Source organism: Hyposmocoma kahamanoa, unplaced genomic scaffold (assembly GCF_003589595.1).
Source record: "Hyposmocoma kahamanoa isolate Upper Pololo Valley unplaced genomic scaffold, ASM358959v1 63, whole genome shotgun sequence".
In the NCBI taxonomy this organism is placed as follows: Eukaryota; Metazoa; Arthropoda; class Insecta; order Lepidoptera; family Cosmopterigidae; genus Hyposmocoma; species Hyposmocoma kahamanoa.
Genome location: NW_020653851.1, coordinates 1,595,601 through 1,615,241, shown reverse-complemented (window position 1 = coordinate 1,615,241; position 19,641 = coordinate 1,595,601). Strand labels below are relative to the sequence as shown.

The 19,641-nt window shown below is 37.1% G+C and overlaps 1 protein-coding gene across 1 annotated transcript in view; it reads right to left on the bottom strand.

Moving 5' to 3' along the window:
- The window catches only part of LOC113229906 (neuroligin-3-like), a gene marked incomplete at its 3' end in the record, with an annotated part of 161,969 nt that extends 148,807 nt beyond the window's left edge, over positions 1 to 13,162 (bottom strand). Inside the window, exon 1 of the mRNA XM_026463598.1 lies at positions 13,085 to 13,162. Within this exon, the coding sequence (XP_026319383.1) occupies positions 13,085 to 13,162 (78 nt within the window). The remainder of the gene's footprint in view (positions 1 to 13,084) is intronic.
- Between the last annotated feature and the right edge of the window lie 6,479 nt (positions 13,163 to 19,641).

Here is a 19,641-nt window from a genome sequence, read left to right as displayed (position 1 = left end):
AGTTACAACACAATAGTGAAGTCCCTGACACCTGAGCTAGGTATAACCTGTGTTACAGGAGTCAGTGTCCTCTCTCAAACATTTGACCTTACATTAGCTATTTCTTAACAATTTTAATAGGTAACATTATTAAATAAATTACATATTATATGTTTTACTGAGAGTGTGTGTGAACGTGCATGTGCGCGTGTGTAGGTGTGTGTGTGCCTGCGTTTTTGTGTGACAATATACATTCGCGCGTTAGTAGTATAGAGTCTATTACATTATTATTACCTGCAAATACTTTATTTTTCTATCTCAATTGTTACAATAAGGCTTCAGTTTTATGGTAATCTAAGGTTAATAGCCAGTTCTTAGTTTTAAGTTTAGTTTTACGAGCAGCTAACGGATGTATGTTTAAAGTTTTATTAATTTTATTATACAGATACGGAGCCATAAATAGTAACTGACGTCTTGCCCAAGCTGTGCGACATTTAATGGAAAAACACACATTAGTGCGGGTGCGCTTTTTGATGTAATTGTCTTTGCAGTATGGAGTGTTTCTGTGCTGTTTGATTACTAGTTGCAAAACGTACAACTGTCTTATACTCAATACTTGGCATTTGTCATACAACGATGTAGTAGGAAATCTGTACGGACTAAAAGTCATAACTTTAAGTATGGATCTTTGTGCTCTTTCTAAAGTCAGTAAGTGAGTCTTACAGGCACCACCCCAGACTCCAACACAGTAACTCATCACCGACTGCGCAAGGGCGTAGTATATTGTACGCAGTAGCTCAAGATTAGCCACATATCTCAGTTTTTTGAAAACGTATATTAGTTTTCTACAGCGTGACGTCGTGAGGTCTATGTGTGCACGCCAACTGAGTCTGTCGTCAAGCATCACTCCTAAATATTTTACATTGGTAGATTTGGCAACAGTAAGACAGGAACAGTCAGAATTGCGAGGAGAATAACATGAGTGGAGTTTGATTTGTTTGATTTGTTTATAGTGTCAAATACGAAAGTAAAATCTGATGAATAATTAAAAATTGTTGTTTAAGATGTTAGTAATATAGTCTTGTGAGTATTTTACAAATTACATCGTATATAAAACAAGAATGTAATCATTAGAAATAATTTAACATTTTTTTAATAATACCCAGAGACGTAATGGACAAGTCGTGCGCCCTATGGTAAGCTACACGCCTGGTCACAAAAGTTGCAGTGCCACTGAAAGTTTTAAATCGCAAAGATCTTAGGGGCACTGCCACTGCGCCCGTCACCCTGAGACGTAGGTTGACAAGTCCCATGTGCTTGTAATTTCATCAGCACACTTACCCTTCAAAACCGGAACACAGTAACGCTGACATTACTGCTTGGCGGCAGAAATAGGTAAGATGGCATTTCTACCCTGGACGAAATCTTTCACAAGCACCTCAACTGCTACTTAAAAATAGGAAATGAAACTATTTTTCCGGATTTAAATCGCGTATATTTTGTTTTTTCAAACAAACCGACGTTTCGTCATTTCAGTCAACCGTAACCATGGGACCTGTAAAGGGCCCGAAACGTCGGTTTGTTTGAAAAAACAAATATACGCGATTTAAATCCGGAAAAATAGTTTCATTTCCTATGTGTAACAATCGCGAAAACCTAAGAACTCGATATGCTGCTTAAAAAATTCAGTAGACAATCAACGAATAATAATAATTATAATATAAAATAAAAAAAACTGTCCTCAAAAGTTTATCTGAAATCCAATAAATCGAATTCATCCTCTCACCGTTAGAGGTGCAATATTTTCTTCAACGTCACATACGTTGCTCTGATCTCAAAGTAAATAACTATAGCACTTGTGTTATGGAAATCGGAAACAACGACGATACCACAAACACCCAGATCAGAGACAATGTAGAAAAGTTAGTTTTCTGCATTGGGGGTCGATTCAGAACCTTCTAATAACCCAGTTACCGACCGATTCGGATGAAATGACGTCACACCTGTACGATTTAGTCGAGGTTCTCGATCGGCAAGGGCTACAAACGTTATTCAGACAGTTATCGAATGAAAATTACCGAACGTCCTATCGTTTACAAAGTAAGATTGTAATATGGAAATCTCTTATTATTTTAAATAAAGTCTGGATTTTGTTCAATTTTATTAATTTATTTTAATACAAGACTATAGTCGAAAGGTTTAGGTACTTAACTAAATGTAAACAATCTTGATACATCTTTTTATTGAAACACATGCTGTACAAATCAATAGGTATAAAAAAAGGCATGCAATTTCATATGAAGCTAAGTATTTGTATTTTGTATTTGAAGGTAAGGGAAAATCATTTTATAAATGTATATTTCATTAAATAGACGTCTCAAGATTGTTTACATTTATTTAAGTACCTAAACAGATGGACTATAGTGCATCCCTATATTTTAGATTTTTAAAGTCATACAAGTGCGTATAAAAAGATTTTCATTTTTCTTATAATCCATTTCACCGACTAACTCCGTAAACGCTGTTGGATAACGATATCGTATCCGACTTCGAATCTAATGTTTAACTTAATTGTTCTGAATAGCTCAGAAAGCGCCCTTCGCTCTGAGAACGTTATCTAATCTAACGATTCGGTTAAAATATCTACGAGTACTGAATTGGGGTCCTGACCCCGGGATCAAAAATAAATAAAAAACAGAGATGGCGACACCATGAAACCCGGTGTGTAAGCCACTCGACCATAGAGATCGTTTACTGAGGTCGAATCGATTCACAAATGCAGTAAACTCGTAAGTTATACCAAAAAAAAAACAGTCTAATTCTTCTTATCATATCGATGGCATACACTGAATTCTCCCTTCATACACCCCATAGTCGAATTGAAAGCCTCTTTCTTCTTTCTCCTTCTTCCGAAGTCGGTTAAAAATGCCTTGCAGCAAATACTGCAATAGCATTTGTTGATCACCTACCAAAACGTCTTACCTTTATCAAATATCTGTCCTTCGTCCACAGAACCACAAACTTGATGTAAGAAAGGGGCTCCGACAAGAACAATTTCAAAGTCTTTACCCAAAACACTCGCGGCAGGCAACGACATGAGACGCCGGCGCCGTAAATTCTAACAGTAATGTGCTGTCAAGCTGTAACGAGGTCTGTGTTACGGCTTGTTTTAGCTGATTATTTTCCATTGTAGCTCTAATGAGGCTGGATGTTTTTGAAAAGTGATTTAATACTATAGGGCAGAATTGTAGTGCCTTTTTAATAGACATTTTAACTTGACAACAGGCATTTTAACTTTATTCAGCTGACGTGTAAATTATCATAGCGCACACTTAGTGTAATAAGGCGACGACGTCTGCAATAGTATATTGTGTATTAAAGGCGGTAAATAAATAAGTTACTAATGGGACTGTTAGACGCTTTGTAATTTTTATCGCTCGTGCTACATGTAATGTTTTTTATCTAATTTGTGACGAATTTATTTCTTGTATGAATGAATTTCGCTTCACAACACAACATTTACAAATTTTACAAATGGTTGGATTTTTGTTTTTTTTTTTAAACAGGTTGCCGGCAATTGTTCCACAGATAACACAACTCGAACTAAACTGTTATAAAAGGCACAGACGCATGCAGCCACAATGTATTAGATATAAAATAAATATATTTCCAAATTTTAGCATAAAAACTTTTTACTTAATTGACGTAATAAATCCATATGATGAAGCCCGTAATTTACGACATTACGGTCGACTTTGCCTGCACGTCATGACACTATTTACAATCAAGTGTGATGAAAAATAACAACTGTATAAGAGAGAAGTTTCCAGATTCTACGAACGAAATTAGCCTAGAACGATAACCGTCAATATTTTACAAAAAAAATTTTTATAAATTATAAAATTTCACTTAAACAACTTTGTTTCATGTAGTTCGTATTGTTTTTATGAGTTTAATAATTTTTGACGTATGATCATATCTGGTTTTATTATACCAAGGATATTTTCAAAGATATTTTTCAAGGCAACGTTTTTTTTCCGTTTTTTAAATAAAAAACACAGCGAATAAGATATCTATTTTTATTGTAGGGATGTGTGGATTTGCGATGAAATTCTTATGAGTGTATTTCTCTGTAGAAGTATCCTATGTTTTTTTATGTAAAATAGATCCCTCGTTCTGATGCTTGTCCACAATCTTTCTCTTTGTTAAGCGACAATATGGCCGTAAATGCCTATTCACTTTAGTCTCGAACAGCCCTACATTGTAGTTTTTTAGCAGAATACAGGTGCCAGTATTGCATTGAATTCCTTTGTCATACCTATTAATTAGAAAGGATGAAGCTAGTGGTTTGTGCGAATGGGTGTTTTAAGACAATGACTTAAGGATAGAATGTTCCGGCCTTCTAGTAGATCGAAGGTGGAACGGTGAGGGTGGAACTAAGAACGATGGTACACGGACACTACCGGTGCACCGGCCAACGAACCGCTACGATTTCAAGTGCTACACGAGCAATGCGATGTCAAAACGTAACGCAGCTGCAGCACCCCTTCCCGCTTCGTCTCCTGGCCCCTTATTTTATTTATACCACGTGATGGGACGGACATAAGTTGACAAGTCCCATGTGCCTATAATTTCACCAACACCATTACCCTTCCAAACCGGAACGCAGTAATATTAACATTACTGCTTGGCTGCAGAAATAGGTAAAGTGACAGTGCTTCCCTGGACAATCTATTTTACAAGGAGCTCTATTGTTACTTAAGGAGCTCTACTGTCCGTAGCCGCGAGCCGTTTCAACGCACCGTGTGGCATCCCTCTTAGTTGTAAAGACGACGCGTACTCTCTGTTCGTTATCTAGTTTCTAACACACATGCAGTAGGACAAACAAGAGCCTTCTGAATGAGAAAATTTGGCAGCAATGCGCCCTATATAACCGGGGATTGTGAAAAGGCAAGTCCACAAGTTTGAAGAGCGGCATAAAGATGAACTAGGTACTAAACGTGACGAGATAAAGGACCGTCTAACCTCCGCCATTAATTATAATTACGTTGGCGGCGTAGTCATGGGCCCTCAATGTGCACGAGGGTTGCCGCAGCGAGATTGGCTACATTAGTCATGTTCGAGTGCACTAGTGCCAACTAACTAGGAGTTGAAGTGGTCGCCATAACCGATCACGATCGGATAGATAGATAGATAGAGGACAAAGTTCAATGTAGAAGTATGTATATTATTTCATAATTTCAAATTTTAAAAGCTACGCAGTCGAACTGCCACTCTAATGGGTCGTGGTCCATATAATAAACACCTTTTCAATCTAAGTAAGACTACTCTCTTTGCAGAGCGTGCATGTAGGGTGAGGAAACGGCACATCATACTGCAATGCTCCGGCGTAGCCAACAGGGCGAAGTACCTTGGAGTGCCGCGGTCGCTCCCCGAAATCTTCAGTAAATCCAGGAGGGTACTGAGATCCTTGGAGGAACTTGGGTGGCACGAGTATGCAGTGCATCCACCACACCCAAAAGAAGCACGTGGACTTTGAGTTGTGGACATTTTTTTTTATCAAGTGACGAACAAGTCGTGCGTCTCAGAGCTTTAAATCGCATAGATCTTAGGGGCACTGCCACTGCGCCCGTAGTATAGAGCTCCTTGTGCCTGTTTTTGCCGCCAATCACTAATGTGAGCATTACTACGGGTCCATCATTCGCTCAAGCTTACGCAATAAGTGCCTACTGTGCCGACGTTCGCGCAAGTGCTCGTTCAAGTCTTGCATTTATGAGCATTCGGCTCCGTACGACTGCATACGATGTACAACGTTATTTCCACGCTACGTCACGTGCTTAGGTTCCTTTTTCCCCGTAGTGAGCGCTTGGTGTCATTAGTCAGATTTAATAGGCTATTATAGCGTAGATATTTTCGATTTTGTATGAGAGTGATGTGAGTATCTGTGACGTGGTAACTATAATCTGTGGCGTTACGTACAAGTTGCAAAATAAATTTCTTATGTAAGCCGACGAAATATTGTGTTATATGAAGCCTTCGCTACCGGTATTTATCATCTTTTTCTGTAACATCCTTTACCTTATTGTTCAGACGCAGTAACAATATTTGTCGGCACCTAATCCTACCTTCACTTGTCCTCTTGATATATTATTCTCATCATCAGACATAGAAGTTTTGGTGTCACGTACAAAATATTTCTAGTGCTTTCTTGTTGACGATAATTTTATCGATAGTTTTATGTTTACTCAAATCAAAACAAACCATATATTTGCTGCAAACATGGTAGTCAAGATAACAAAATATAATATAGTGAGTACAAACATGTTTCGCCATAAAACAAATATACGCGATTTAAATCCGAAAAAATAGTTTCATTTCCTATGTGTAACAATCGCGAAAACCTAAGAACTCGATAACAATAATTACTAAAAAAATTCCTAACACTTACATATACCCCTCACCAATTCATATAATTTTGTTTTAAATAATTTAATAGGCAAGTCTTCAAAAAGAAGTAATCTGGTAGGATTTCTGTACATTCGTGCATTTATCTCAATATTTTTAGAGAACAAAATATGTAAATTTACTACGATTATTGTAGATATATATTAATTTGTATTAGCTTTTCTACATTACAATTTCTTATATTTATTATAGATAAACTGTTTAGAATGTCAGTACCTTTTACAGAACTAAGATTAGTGGTCTAGTTATTTTTTAACGAGCATTTACCTGAAGGGTGACCTAAATTTCGGTAAACGCGGGATGCGCGGGTGTGAAATAAGATCCGTGCTAAAACTGACAGTTGCCATTCCGTTGTAGAGCCATAAGGCTTAAGCATAAGCAACGATTGCATAAAATACTATTAAGTCGTCAAACTCAGCAGAGTTGGTTGTTTTAATTACCTGCCTCCGTCTTTGATAGATTATGTAAGACGTAGTTGAAATGCCGGGCAAAATTTTTAAATACGCATTGGTTTTATAAGTCTAAAACTAATAAATGAAAATTGAAAAGTAAGTACTCAAGTACTTACTTTTCAATAATTCTATTCACCTTTAACACACTCACTTGTTTTCAATCCTTTTAGAAAAAAATCCTTCGATCCAGCCGGATTCGAATCGACGTCTTCTAGTAAACCGTGGCAAACGCTATGCCAGCTAAGCCACGGAACGAATCTGCGGACCTCACAAATTTTTCTATGTGCTTGTTGTCGGATCTTTGGATTTGGTTTTCAACTACTCTTTGGCCATAGCGCCATGTATGAGAAATCCAAGAAAGTATTTCATAACTCTGTGATTTTTTTCTAAGTGTTCGTTCTTTGTATTAATAATTATAACAAACTAGTGGAGTAATTAAACAAAAAATAATTGAATATCAATTCAATACAAATTTAGTTCGAATTTTCTTTTCAATTCTCCACTCTCAAGTTAGCTGATTCAAGATCAGTTAACATTATTGATGTTCCGTTTTTTCCACCTTGGTGGCGCCCCTTATCAACTCGGTCTATCCTTTGTTTTAGAAACTTTTCAGTACTTTCTATGAATACTTATAATTATCAACATCACATGGCATAATAATTGATTTCTTCATCATCATCAGCAACCAATTTATAACCGTCACCGTGCTGGACTGCCATGCAGCGGTTTCATGTGTAATTCCCGGTCCGAGAGAAATATCTTATTTGTCTTATGAGTTTAGGTGTAATTTGAGGTTGTTCACCTATTTGTGGGTCCATGGCACCCGCGATACAGGGTTTCCCTAGTGCCGGGCCATGGGTGTGTGCGTTGTTATGACTCTACTTCCACCATTTTTTTTACTTACGTCTCATTGCCGAGGACAGCTCCCCTCAGGCGAGGGCTTAGGCCATAGTCCGCGACGTTAGCCCAATGCATGTTAGGGACATTACATTTTTGCCCAGTGTTGTGAACCTTCTTCGACGTGAAGGTTTTATCGTGATAAATTCATTCACCGAAAAGCTCATGGTAAATTTCAAATTAATGAAATTACGCACGTAATTCCCGAAAACACATTATTGGATTTGATCTTATCACTTAACATCTATTAATTAATGTAGAATAACCTTAAAGGATGGTAAAAAATAAAGGAAAGGAGCTGCCCTATCTACGGAATAAATGTACCTAACTAAACCAAAATTGTACCACACATAAGGCGGGTTTAGTGTTGTACCATAATTATAGATAAGTCAATATCGTCATTGGATGGCTTGGATGTTGAAACTGTTTTTTATGTTTGTAATTTGTATAGTTGCTGTAATCAAAGTATGATTAATAAAAGTTTAATTACAGTATATCAATATTCCATTTGGGAATGTTTTATGTCATAAATATGGGAATATCCGGAAATAACATATGAGATTTGAAGTTATTATTTTGCATTTTTAAGTGCTCACATTTTACGAAAAGTGAACTTGCACGATGATGGTATATGATCCAATGTTTATGTTCGGCAGTCCTATAATTTTCAATCTTTCTTTTTTCATTTATATGTAAACTTTATAAATAAAAATAATAATAATGAAAAAATAAAAACCTCGTAGTGAATTGTTTTAATAACAGAATATCGATAATACGTCTGCGTACAAGAACAACACTATCTCAAAATAATCGTTATCAACAATCATCAAAATATACTAACAAATAGGTAATCATAAGTAACCAAAGCAAAATTCGCCAAGAGTTATGAATAAACGACTTAAATGAGTCTAATTACATGAGATATTTGGACTATTGTATGATTTATAGACAGAAAAATAACGGTATAATCATTGACTTACAAATAAATGGACGACGGGTCTAATACAAAAACCACGAAAAAAATGTCCCAAGTCAACCTATTCGAAATTTAAATTGTAATGTCATCGCAGTATCGCGCTGTCAGTAGAACAAATGAAGACTAAAGCGGAGTGTCGCGCTCTGTATACGATTTTAGCGCCTTACAAGTGCGGACACTTTTTAGCGCGGACCCGACGTCCATATAAATTGTAAGTCAATGGGTATAATGCAACTTTCGGTTGATTTTCGCTTTTTCTACTGCCGCATCCCTTAATGCTGCAGCGATGCATTTTTATCAATACTTAATTGTTCTCACTGTTACAATTCATGCGAATAATTCACTAAAACATTTGGTGAAACATTGGTTTTGACATTTGATGTACTTCCCTTTGACAACCGGATATGGATGTCAAAGGGTACTCCAAAAATGGCAAAAACAATACAGTTGGCATTTAAGATGACGTTACGTATTTTCTATTCCCGTGTTTGACACAAATCAATGTAATGCTACCTCTTTTGGGTTACGACGGCACGCAGTAGTTAAACAAAGACAATAAAATGTTAATGTTTTCAACGTCGAAACGCATCATATACATATAACCTCTGATTTATATAAGTCAATATAACATGTCCTTTGGTTTCCATAGTGAGAATAACCATACATCACTAGTCAAATTGCTTTAGTGGTACTGAAATTTCTGTGCCTACTCATCATACACAGAAAACAATGCAATTTTTTCAAACACGAATTTCACGAAAAACAAAGTTTCGCCATAAAATGAATTTTCTGCAGCTGCGTCGTTACAAATACGTTAATTTATCTAGCGGGATGCAAATTGTCATGCTAATTACAGACTCAAGCTGTGTAACAAATAGCAGTCTTATGCCCGCTATGTTTTGCATTAATAGCGGAAATAGCGGAATAGCGGCGCGCTCGCTTCATTCGTTCTCTAGTTGTAATTTTAAATTTCGGTCTAAAATTTGCATTTTAGGTTAACCTACTAGCTGAAGCTTTTAAGTTAAAGCTTAAATGCAGGTTCGTGTTAAAATTATGTGCTCTACATGTTATCATATTTTATTTTGACATAATTGTCTATCTATGCTCTATGGTTATATACTATGGTTCTTAGGTTTACGCCATTATTACACTTACGAAATGAAACTATTTTTTTGGATCTAAATTGCGTAGGTGTGTTTGTTTTTTCAAACAAAACCAACGTTTCGGACTCTTTACATGTCCCATGGTCACAGTTGACTGAGATGGTAGTCATCAATCAGTTATGTCTAATATTCAAGGAATTCACCCTATTTTTCACTATTCCTACGAAAATTATTAATAAAATACCTTAGTTTTAATTTTTTTTCAAAGAAATATTCCAATTCACGCTATAAATATATAGTATATATACTATATATAAATATATAGTATAAACTACCAAAATACGTACATGTAACATGGGCAACAAATCTTAAAATGTGGAAAAAATATACAAATTTAAAAAATACTTTTTTACATGGACAAAATTTTATTCCACTTCATTCTAATTTTATTGTAAACATGTTGTTTTAATTTTTAAAATTAAACTTTTTTGTGTGAAACGATGTTGATGATTCTTTTTTTGTTGGAAAGAGGGTACTTATTGGTCCCATTTACATTTGAAGAAAATATTACACCTCTAAGGGTGGCAAACTAAGGGATGGTAACCGATTTCAATAAAACTTGGCTTGTTTTTTTTGATACAAAAGTTATCGCAAATACATTAATTATGAACTCGTTCAAGTAAATAGATTATACAGGAAGTACTGAAAATGAAAGCAGAGGGCTTGAGGCTTTATAGGACAAGTCGGGTAAGTCGTAGTGATATAACAAATAAACAAAGGAACACAAATCCACCGCTTGTCAGTCCGCGTCCTTCAGCTCGTCAGTTAATCAGTCATACGCAGGAAGCTGGCGTCTAACAAGGTTATAATAAGTACAAGGTAAATAATAATAATTGACTCTTACAAAAGCTTTTATTTACTAGAACATACAGAAAAATAATAAAGACATGGTTGCTTATTTAGAATAATAACGCATAGAAACCTAGCCCGCACACGCTAAGTGAGGCAAATTGAAGCGCTCCCAAAGCTCCCAAAGGGCCTACACGAGCCGGCGGGCCTTCAGTGCTCAAGGTCAACTTGCACCGCGAACAGATCAAGAATTTTAGTTAAAAATGACGAAACGTTCGGTAAATGAGTGTAAAAATACGTCAGACAAAAATAAAATAGATACTAACATCACATTCCACAAGGAAGTAACGCGTTTCAACTTGTATTTTTATATAAATATTCACTAAAACCGAAAACTAACCTACTACTAAAACTAGCCTACATGAATTTGATTTTTGCCTCACTTGTGACAGTTCGTTTGATATGAAACTATCATTCTATGCGTTATTATTCTAGGGTTGCTTAATGGTTTGACTTACAAATTTTCCGACAACCAATATACAAATATTGTATATATTAAATAGAATGACGAACCTGAAAAAGTAAAGATATTGCTCAAGTGTCAAAAATCGGTTTTTTTTAAATAACGTGTGAGGCACCTGGTGTTATTCAATTTTGTTGGTGGCAAGTTTTATTATAGCCTGTCTTTTTTGAAGATGGAATAAAATGACATTTGTAGGGTTGCTAGTTTTCATTAAATTTTAAATAGTTATGTAGTTGTTGTCGATAGATTATGAAAGAAGATAAAATTTTGCCAAAAAATACTGAATTGTGACTGTTACGACGTTTTAATGATTACTAATTGCGTTATTTATTTGTAAGTCAATGGTTATTATTGCCTTCTTTTTTCTTATTTTGACAATTGGCCTACTGGTCCACCCAAATGAATTTTTATTCATATATATATTTTAACAAGAATTATAATAGCTGGATTTGATTATCTATATTGAATTAAAACGAAAAACTTGAAAATATGTTGCTCGAAGCAGGCAACACTTTTGCGCTGTGAACTGTCATTTTACTTCATCTTTAAAAAAGACAGACTATAAATTGTATTGCATATGAATAAAATAAATACGTTTTATTTCCTAGGTTATTTTATTTAAAATCTATTACGGAAATTTGTCAATTGATAATTAACCGTTGTTCCAGTGAGCTACCACCGTTTTATATAATAATATATCCACTTAGTATATTTATTATATTATGGACATAACTATTTGTTTAGAGGAAAGCAAAAAAGGGTTTGAATTATGTTAACAAAATTCATATGAACCAGGACTGTTGCTGATGCAGGATTTTTACACATCAGCGGAAACTGATGAAGAAGCTGATTTTGTTTTGTTGATGTATTAAAAAAAACGCGAAAAATTTACATCCTTATTGAATGAAAAAGCTTCCTATTTTCTTTGTTATTGTAATTATATTATTGTATTTTATTATTTCCATGATTTTGTGATATTTATTAATAAAAGAATCAATCTTCGTGAAAACAACAAATCTGCCTAGCTTAATGCCTATGGAAATTTATTAAAGTTATATTTAAAAAAAACAACTAAGCTGGTTTTTCGGCTTACAGTCTATTTCTGGAAGGTTTGTAAATTATTTCAGCGTGCCTTTTAAGATCATGTCGACTCAAACATCTGCATTGAATATCCGCATCGATGTATACGAATGCTGATGCGGATGCTGATATTCACAACAACCCTGATATGAACCACTGGTCACATAACAAGAACGTTTAATCGAAATGAAAAGACGATTCAAGTGATTCTTTTTTCAAATTAAACATTTTAGTATTTTTTTTTTATATAAAATGTAAGTGCGCATTTGTCCTCCATCTCACCTGATGTAAAGTGACGATGAGGTCGACGATGGAGCATGCACACCTAAATAATGCCTATTCACTCTCGCCTTGAAAAGGCCCAAGTTATAACGTTCAAGGAACAAGTCTGCAGGTAGGGAATTACACTCCACAGCCGTTCGCCATATAAATGTGATGATCATGATGATGATGGAAGGCGGAATTTAATCGTGTAATTCCATCGCACTCTCTCAGTGATATATCCTGTGAAATACCGATAAGCAGGCAACTTTACGGCGGTGTTCAAAGCTTTGCAGCTTCGCCTCCACTAATTCCAACAGTGGAATTAGATAGATTTATGTTAGATATATGTGGCCAGGGGCCCAAATGAACATTATATCTTAGTTCAACCTTTTTAGCGCTCCTCTAAATATGTCTATGAGTGTATGTCATCATAGAGCCAGTAAGAGTATCTAATGCGGCAGTAAAACTATAGAGCATAACAAACGATCTCGTTTACCCGAGTATGTCGCCACTCGTTGGGTACTTCATGGAATGCCCGATCGTTATCCGTCAGCTTCTTGTTCCTACTATCCATTATTCTTCCATGTTTATAAATGTGACCATTATATGTAGAGTCTCTGTAGTTTAGTACTTGTGCCAGTATCATGATAATAATGTTAATAAATATGTATTATTAGTCATTGGCTTATGTTTCATATTGTTACTTAACGGTGTCGGTTTTAGGTGTGACGTAATAATGTACTTTTGTACTGCTTTTGTTTGTGTTGCTTTTGTTATTGAACGAATTAAGGAATGATTGAATGTAGGGATATCACGTTGGAAACTTTTAATAAGGGTGAAATGTTTGTATACAAAATGTTATTTCTTCTTGTTACCGCTAGGTGCGCTATATAATTTGCCAAACAAGTTTGTGAAGTAGGTAATTTACACAGTCGCTGGCGACAACTGTCACAACAAACTCGTGGTACAGATCTTTTCAACTTAAGCTCATTTTAGTCACAGTCAAAGTCAAATAATCATTTATTCCATAGGTAAAATAAATTTACATTTGAAAACGTCAGTTTTAAGCTACTCCTCGTTCACTACGCTGACTTCCCTGAGAAGAACGAGCAAGAAACTCCAGGGATTGCTCTTTTCAAATAAACTTAAATGCTATGCTATGGAATACACTTTGAAACAAATTTGTGAGAAATAAAAATATTAGAGGCAACCGTTTCCCATTGGAATACAACCACTATTCTCCTATAATTTCTTGTTTCCTTATGCTAATGGTCATTTCAGTTAATCAATCAATGCAAATTAATGCCTCCGTAGCCGAACGGTTACCACGCCGGACTGCCACGCAGAGGTTGGTTTCCCGGGCCGGATGAAATATTTGTATGGCCTACATTTATTTCTCTCGTGAATTTGGGTGTAATTTGTGACTGCCTGTGTGTATGTCCATCGCATCCGAGACACAGGGTTTCCCTTGTGCGGGGCTATGTTGAGTGTGTGCGTATAACGCACATGGCCTAAAATAGAGTACACAGTGGCCAACATTTAAACTTATTTCATGCGAGAGTTAAAAAATAATGCAAATACGTGTGTGATGTAAGTGAAAGAACCTTATGAGTTATTGGATTATTCATAGCCTTTCAAAGACGTATGTTAAAAGCATTGCGGCGGTCAGCGGGACGAAATTCATAATAACGGCTTGCGTGCGGTTGGCTGCCGTCATACCACATCCAGACCTGGGTCGCATTTAGGGAGGGAAAATGGGACCAATTTATTTTATAGAAACCACCATTGACAGAGTAGTCGGGCTCAATATGAGTAGTTTGCTGAGTCTCTTTGATAAATTGCTTTGGATCTATTTTGTTATCGCTGCGGTAGCGTTCAATCAATGATACTTCGTGGTAATTTGTAATATCGTTCTCTTTAGCACGAATGGACGTAACTTTTGGTGTTGACGGAAAAATGTTATTTAGCTAGTTCGATTTACGAACGAAACGAAAAATTTGTAGTTACGGCCGTTTTTTCTACCATTGATGACTTACGGGGCTCTCGAAGACCGTAAAAGAAAAACGGGCCGTTACAAAACTGAAAATTTGTCATTCATAGTGGAATAACGGCCGTAACTATGCTAGCCGGATTTTGTGCATTGAGAGTAGGGCTCCAAAATTGTATAGTTTGTTGTGACGTAAAAAATATGTTCCGAGTTGTAAGCAACGACATGAGAGGAGCAATTCGGTTTTTATTTTTTTGTAATGAAAATTATCGTCAAAGAATGAAGCTTGCAGTGGTTTTAATCCTCATCGAAACGGATAAGGTTGTGACGGTTTATTGTTCCTTAGTTCTTTTGCCTCGCATTCTGATTTTGTTTCGTTTCACCGCCACTCCCTGCTCGATGACGACAGCGTACGGAGCTGTTAAAATTCAATCGCGTCTAATTTTGATTCCTTACTAAGTTTATAATCATCATCACCAATTTTAATAAGTTTATAGCCACTACAGCCTTATCTTGTACCTATGAATACGTATCTGTAATTCTGTATAACTCGGCCCTTTTAGGGGTAAGTGTCTGCTTAATATCTTAATATCCATCAAGTTAGGGAGTGTTTTATAATAATGTACCTGTTTTCTATATATACCTTGTATTGTTTTAGCCTTCCTTCTTTGTTACCTTTTCTTCTCTTTAACCGACTTTAAATAAATTTGTGGACCTGAAGTTTTCTGTTTTACTGCCGTGAACCTGGTCACGGCATGTTAGGGTTACAACCCTTTCAAGGTTGTATGTATTAGGCTTAATAAGGGTTTTGTTTGTTTTTATTATTGAGCTTTATTTGTGAAACAAATCCACTAGTTATGTTTATTAATACAAAGATCAAACACATAGAAAAAATTCCTCGACCCGGTGGGACTTGAATCCACGACCATGCTGCACCATAGCTCTTATCAATTGAGCCACATGTTATTGTCGAAATTCTCCAATGTGTCTTTGTTAAAGATCTGTACAGGTTTTCTAGACAGGTATCTAGTGTGTACCATCTCATATTTTGTTTGTTTTTTTTAAATAAATGGACTTACTCTTGTTCGCTAGACATAAACTCCTAGTCATGGACCAAAGACGGGGTCCACGATGGACGATCTCACCAAGAAGTTGCCTATTCAGTCGCACCTTAAAGATTCTTGGCTTGTATGTGCTCAGACGGAGTTACAGGCTAGTAATGCCATTCCTGGGCAGTGCGCGTAATACAACTTGTCGGAAAGCGCTTAATTTGCCAGAACGAACGTTTTAAAAAGCACTTGTGTGTCATAGGAGTATATATTTATCTTGTCGAGCCCCCGTAGCATGGCTACGCATGATAGTCGCGACACGCGCGATAAAATTGGAATAAGCTATTGGCTGTCTCAATCAGATCTAATTTAGTTAGTCAATAGAGCGCGCTTATTTCAATTTTATCGCGCGCGTTGCGACTATCATGCGTAGCCAGGCTAGGGGGCTGCTGTTCTATAATTAACACGTTCTGGTGAAACTCTGGGCGCAGTGGCAGTGTCTCTAAGATCTTATTTAAAGATCTGAGTGGCACTGCAACTGTTATGGATAGGCGTGTCGCTTACCACCAGGCGCACGACTTGTTCCTATAACTTATTATTATAAAAAAGTCATTATTTTGCGGCCCTGTTTTCAATAATACATACTCATTGCATTTGGAGCGTGTCCAAAAACGGCTTTTTTATGGCATTTAACTTTCTGTGCTGGTCTTTCTTAATTTAATTAAATCTTAAATCGTGCGACAGGAAACTTGCAGATTTTAAAATTACGCCCCTTTCGGAGCGCAGAGAACTATTAGACATGGTTTTCCTTTATAAAATTGTTCACAGTAAGGTTGATTGTCCACAACTGCTTGATAACTTAAACTTTAAGATTCTGGCCAGACTTTCAAGATTTCACATAAGGCTTTTTGACCCACCTCGTCGTAGAACAGTATTAGGTTCCAATTCCCCCATAGCTCGTATGTCTAATTCATATAATGACTGCTCCAAACATGCGGATATTTTCGTGGACTCACTGTTAGGATACAGAAACAAAATTCTTCATTTTCTTGGATCGGGCACATAGCATTCTTTATTATTTAGTATCTGAATCGTGTTGCATATTTTGCTTATAAAAAAAATCTTCCTTAATTATTTCTTTTTTATTACCAAAGTGCTTACCAATAATTAGTTACGCAATTAGACTAAGTTTTTGAAATATATTAATACCTACATGAAATATTGTAGTAACTGTTGGTGTGCCTAATAAATAAATAAAAAACACCCTAATTCCATTCCTGTGCTCATCCGACGAGGGCGCTTTCATTCTCCGACTTATTCAAATAAGGTACGGCCTCTAGCTTTTGTTTCCTTTTGCGCTTGTAAAAAAAAAATATTGGAATATATCTTTGTTTAAAGCAAGCTTTGTGTCCGAGACACTGTTTGCTTGATTGGAAAATGTGGATGACTTAAGTAATGTTTCTAGGTTTCTTTTCATCCATATAATCCAGAGATTATTACTTCCATTTAGTAATATATTTACCAATTTTCTTATATTCTATCCTTTCCGAAATACCGTAGATAGAACTTAAAATAAAAATGTTAATCATCATGAACCCATTTATACTTCCCACTGCTGGGCACGGGTGTCCTCTCAGGCGGGGGTTTAGACCATAGTTCCCCACGCTGGTCTAATGCGGGTTGGGGTTTTTACGTTTTCCGAAGGTGGTCACGATCACGATGTTTTTTCTTTCACCAAAATAAATTCCGAGAAACTCCGAGGAGCGACACTGGATTCGAACCCACGGCCTTTGCTCGATAGGCGGTAGTTCAAACTATTAAGCTACCACGGTTTCATAAAAAATCTTAAAAATATTATTACGCAAATTGAAGTTTTATTATCCGGAGTCTAGTAACTTTACAATTGCGACTTACGCACAAAGGATATTGATATTGTGTCGTGTGGACATGTCAAGGTAAGGATGCCGCCAAGCAAAAAGCGTATAGAGCATACCTACTCGTATTTCAATAAAAATAAAGCGTCATCAATCTACAGTGAGGAAGAGGGATCGAACTTTGAAACTAGTGGTTGGTCCTTCCATATTGGGGTGAGCATAGTTTGAAAAAGCAGAGTAATTGAGAATCAAAACAAAATCTGCCTGTGACTGCCTCCGTGGCCCAACGGTTACCATACCGGACTGCCACGAAGAGGTCCTCGGGTTCGATTCCCGGGCCGGGAGAAATATTTGTATGGCCTACATTTATTTCTCTCGTGAGTTTGGGTGTAATTTGTGGTTGTCTATGTGTGTGTCCATGGCACCCGCGACACAGGGTTTCCCTAGTGCGGGGCTATGTTGAGTGTGTGCGTTATTATTATTATTATTATTATTATTAAAATGCTCAAAAACGTCAACCTCAAGTCACCATTATCATCATATCAGCCGGAAGACGTCCACTGCTGAACATAGGCCTCCCCCAAAGATTTCCAGGCCAGCCGATCGGACGTAACGTGCATCCATCGGTTACCCGTCCATCTAGTAGGGGGTCCTCCCACTGAACGCCTTCCGGTTCGTGGTCTCCATTCGATAACCTTTCTGTCCTTTTTTTTTTTTTGACGGGGGAAATCTTTATGGATACCCCTGAGCCCAGGAAGACTCAGGAGTTATGTGGGGACTCTCCCTCCAGACTGGAGGGACTACCCCAGTAAAACCCCCCCGGGTTTCCCTCTCGGTTGAGTCGGCGCCGTGGGATCAGTGAACATTCACCACGACGCCGCCCGGCCGCCCTAGCTTACGCCAGGGCTCCCGCGCCAACGGAGGGGCGAGTCGGTTGTCCTCCGACCCGCCCCCCAGACGAGTGAGGCCGTGCAATGCAGACTCCGGAGTCCCTGTCCAGAGCCCGCTGGTCTCACTAGGGGATCAGGCGAGCAGCGAACTGCCTTCGCTTTCTCCCCGTACGTCTGCGCCGGAGCGGGTGCGCGTCTGCCGCGTAACCTTTCTGTCCTAACGGCCGTCAGTTCTACGAGTTAGGTGCCCTGCCCACTGCCACTTAACTTACTAATCCTTAGGGCTATGTTGGTTACTTTCGTTTTTCTATGGATCTCCTCATTTCTGATATATCGATCACGTAGAAAAATACCGAGTGCCTCAGCCTCAACTGCCTTTTGAGAACAAGACAAGTAGCGTAACTTCATACAAACGTAACAGAGTGGCCTATACGTGATTACGAACACCTCGCGCCAAGTACAGACGCACACAATTAGCGGGCTTTACTCTATTGCGCTTAATACAGCAATAATGTAAATACGTTGAAAGGAAAAGGGAAAGACCGCGCGATTCTCTCTCATCTCACTCAACAGTTGCGCGTGCAATCGCGTCGTTCAACACGCGCCAGTTTTATGCGGTCTATTCTGCGCTGTTAGCCTTCACAAAAACGTTAACTTAAAAAAAAATCAAACAGATAATCGCACACGATTGCGCCTGCAGGTTTTCCCGCGCCTAATCCTGTACGCTCGTAGTAAAGGAGGCAAATACTTGCATATTCTCACAAGGTACTCGTATTGCGCAACGCGGTTGTTTTAAAATGATATCAAATATTAAATGTGTTTATTGTTCTATGAGCAAGAAGACATAAAATACAGAATTGTTTAGCATTTCACTTCTTTTTCATAATCATACTCTCGTAATTGAAATATCAACCCGTGACACGGTAATAAAATATGAATAAGTAAGTACTGAGTTTGACAAAGGTTACTTTAATAAGCCACGAGAATACTGTAATGAACACTTTATACGAAATAAATAGCATTAACTTTATAATTATTCTTTTTTGCAATATCCATCTTTTCTATCTATTCATTATTTTTGTTAAGTAATAGCACCTTAAGTGGTAAACCGTAGCCATTTGTTCACGTTAGTCTCATTCATTAATCCATTTATGCACTAAGGGTACGTTTTGTTGATTTAATTTTATTTGAAAATGGATTCTACGCTATTAAATGAGAAGGTGATTTATTTAGTGGTTGGAGTGAAATAGGAG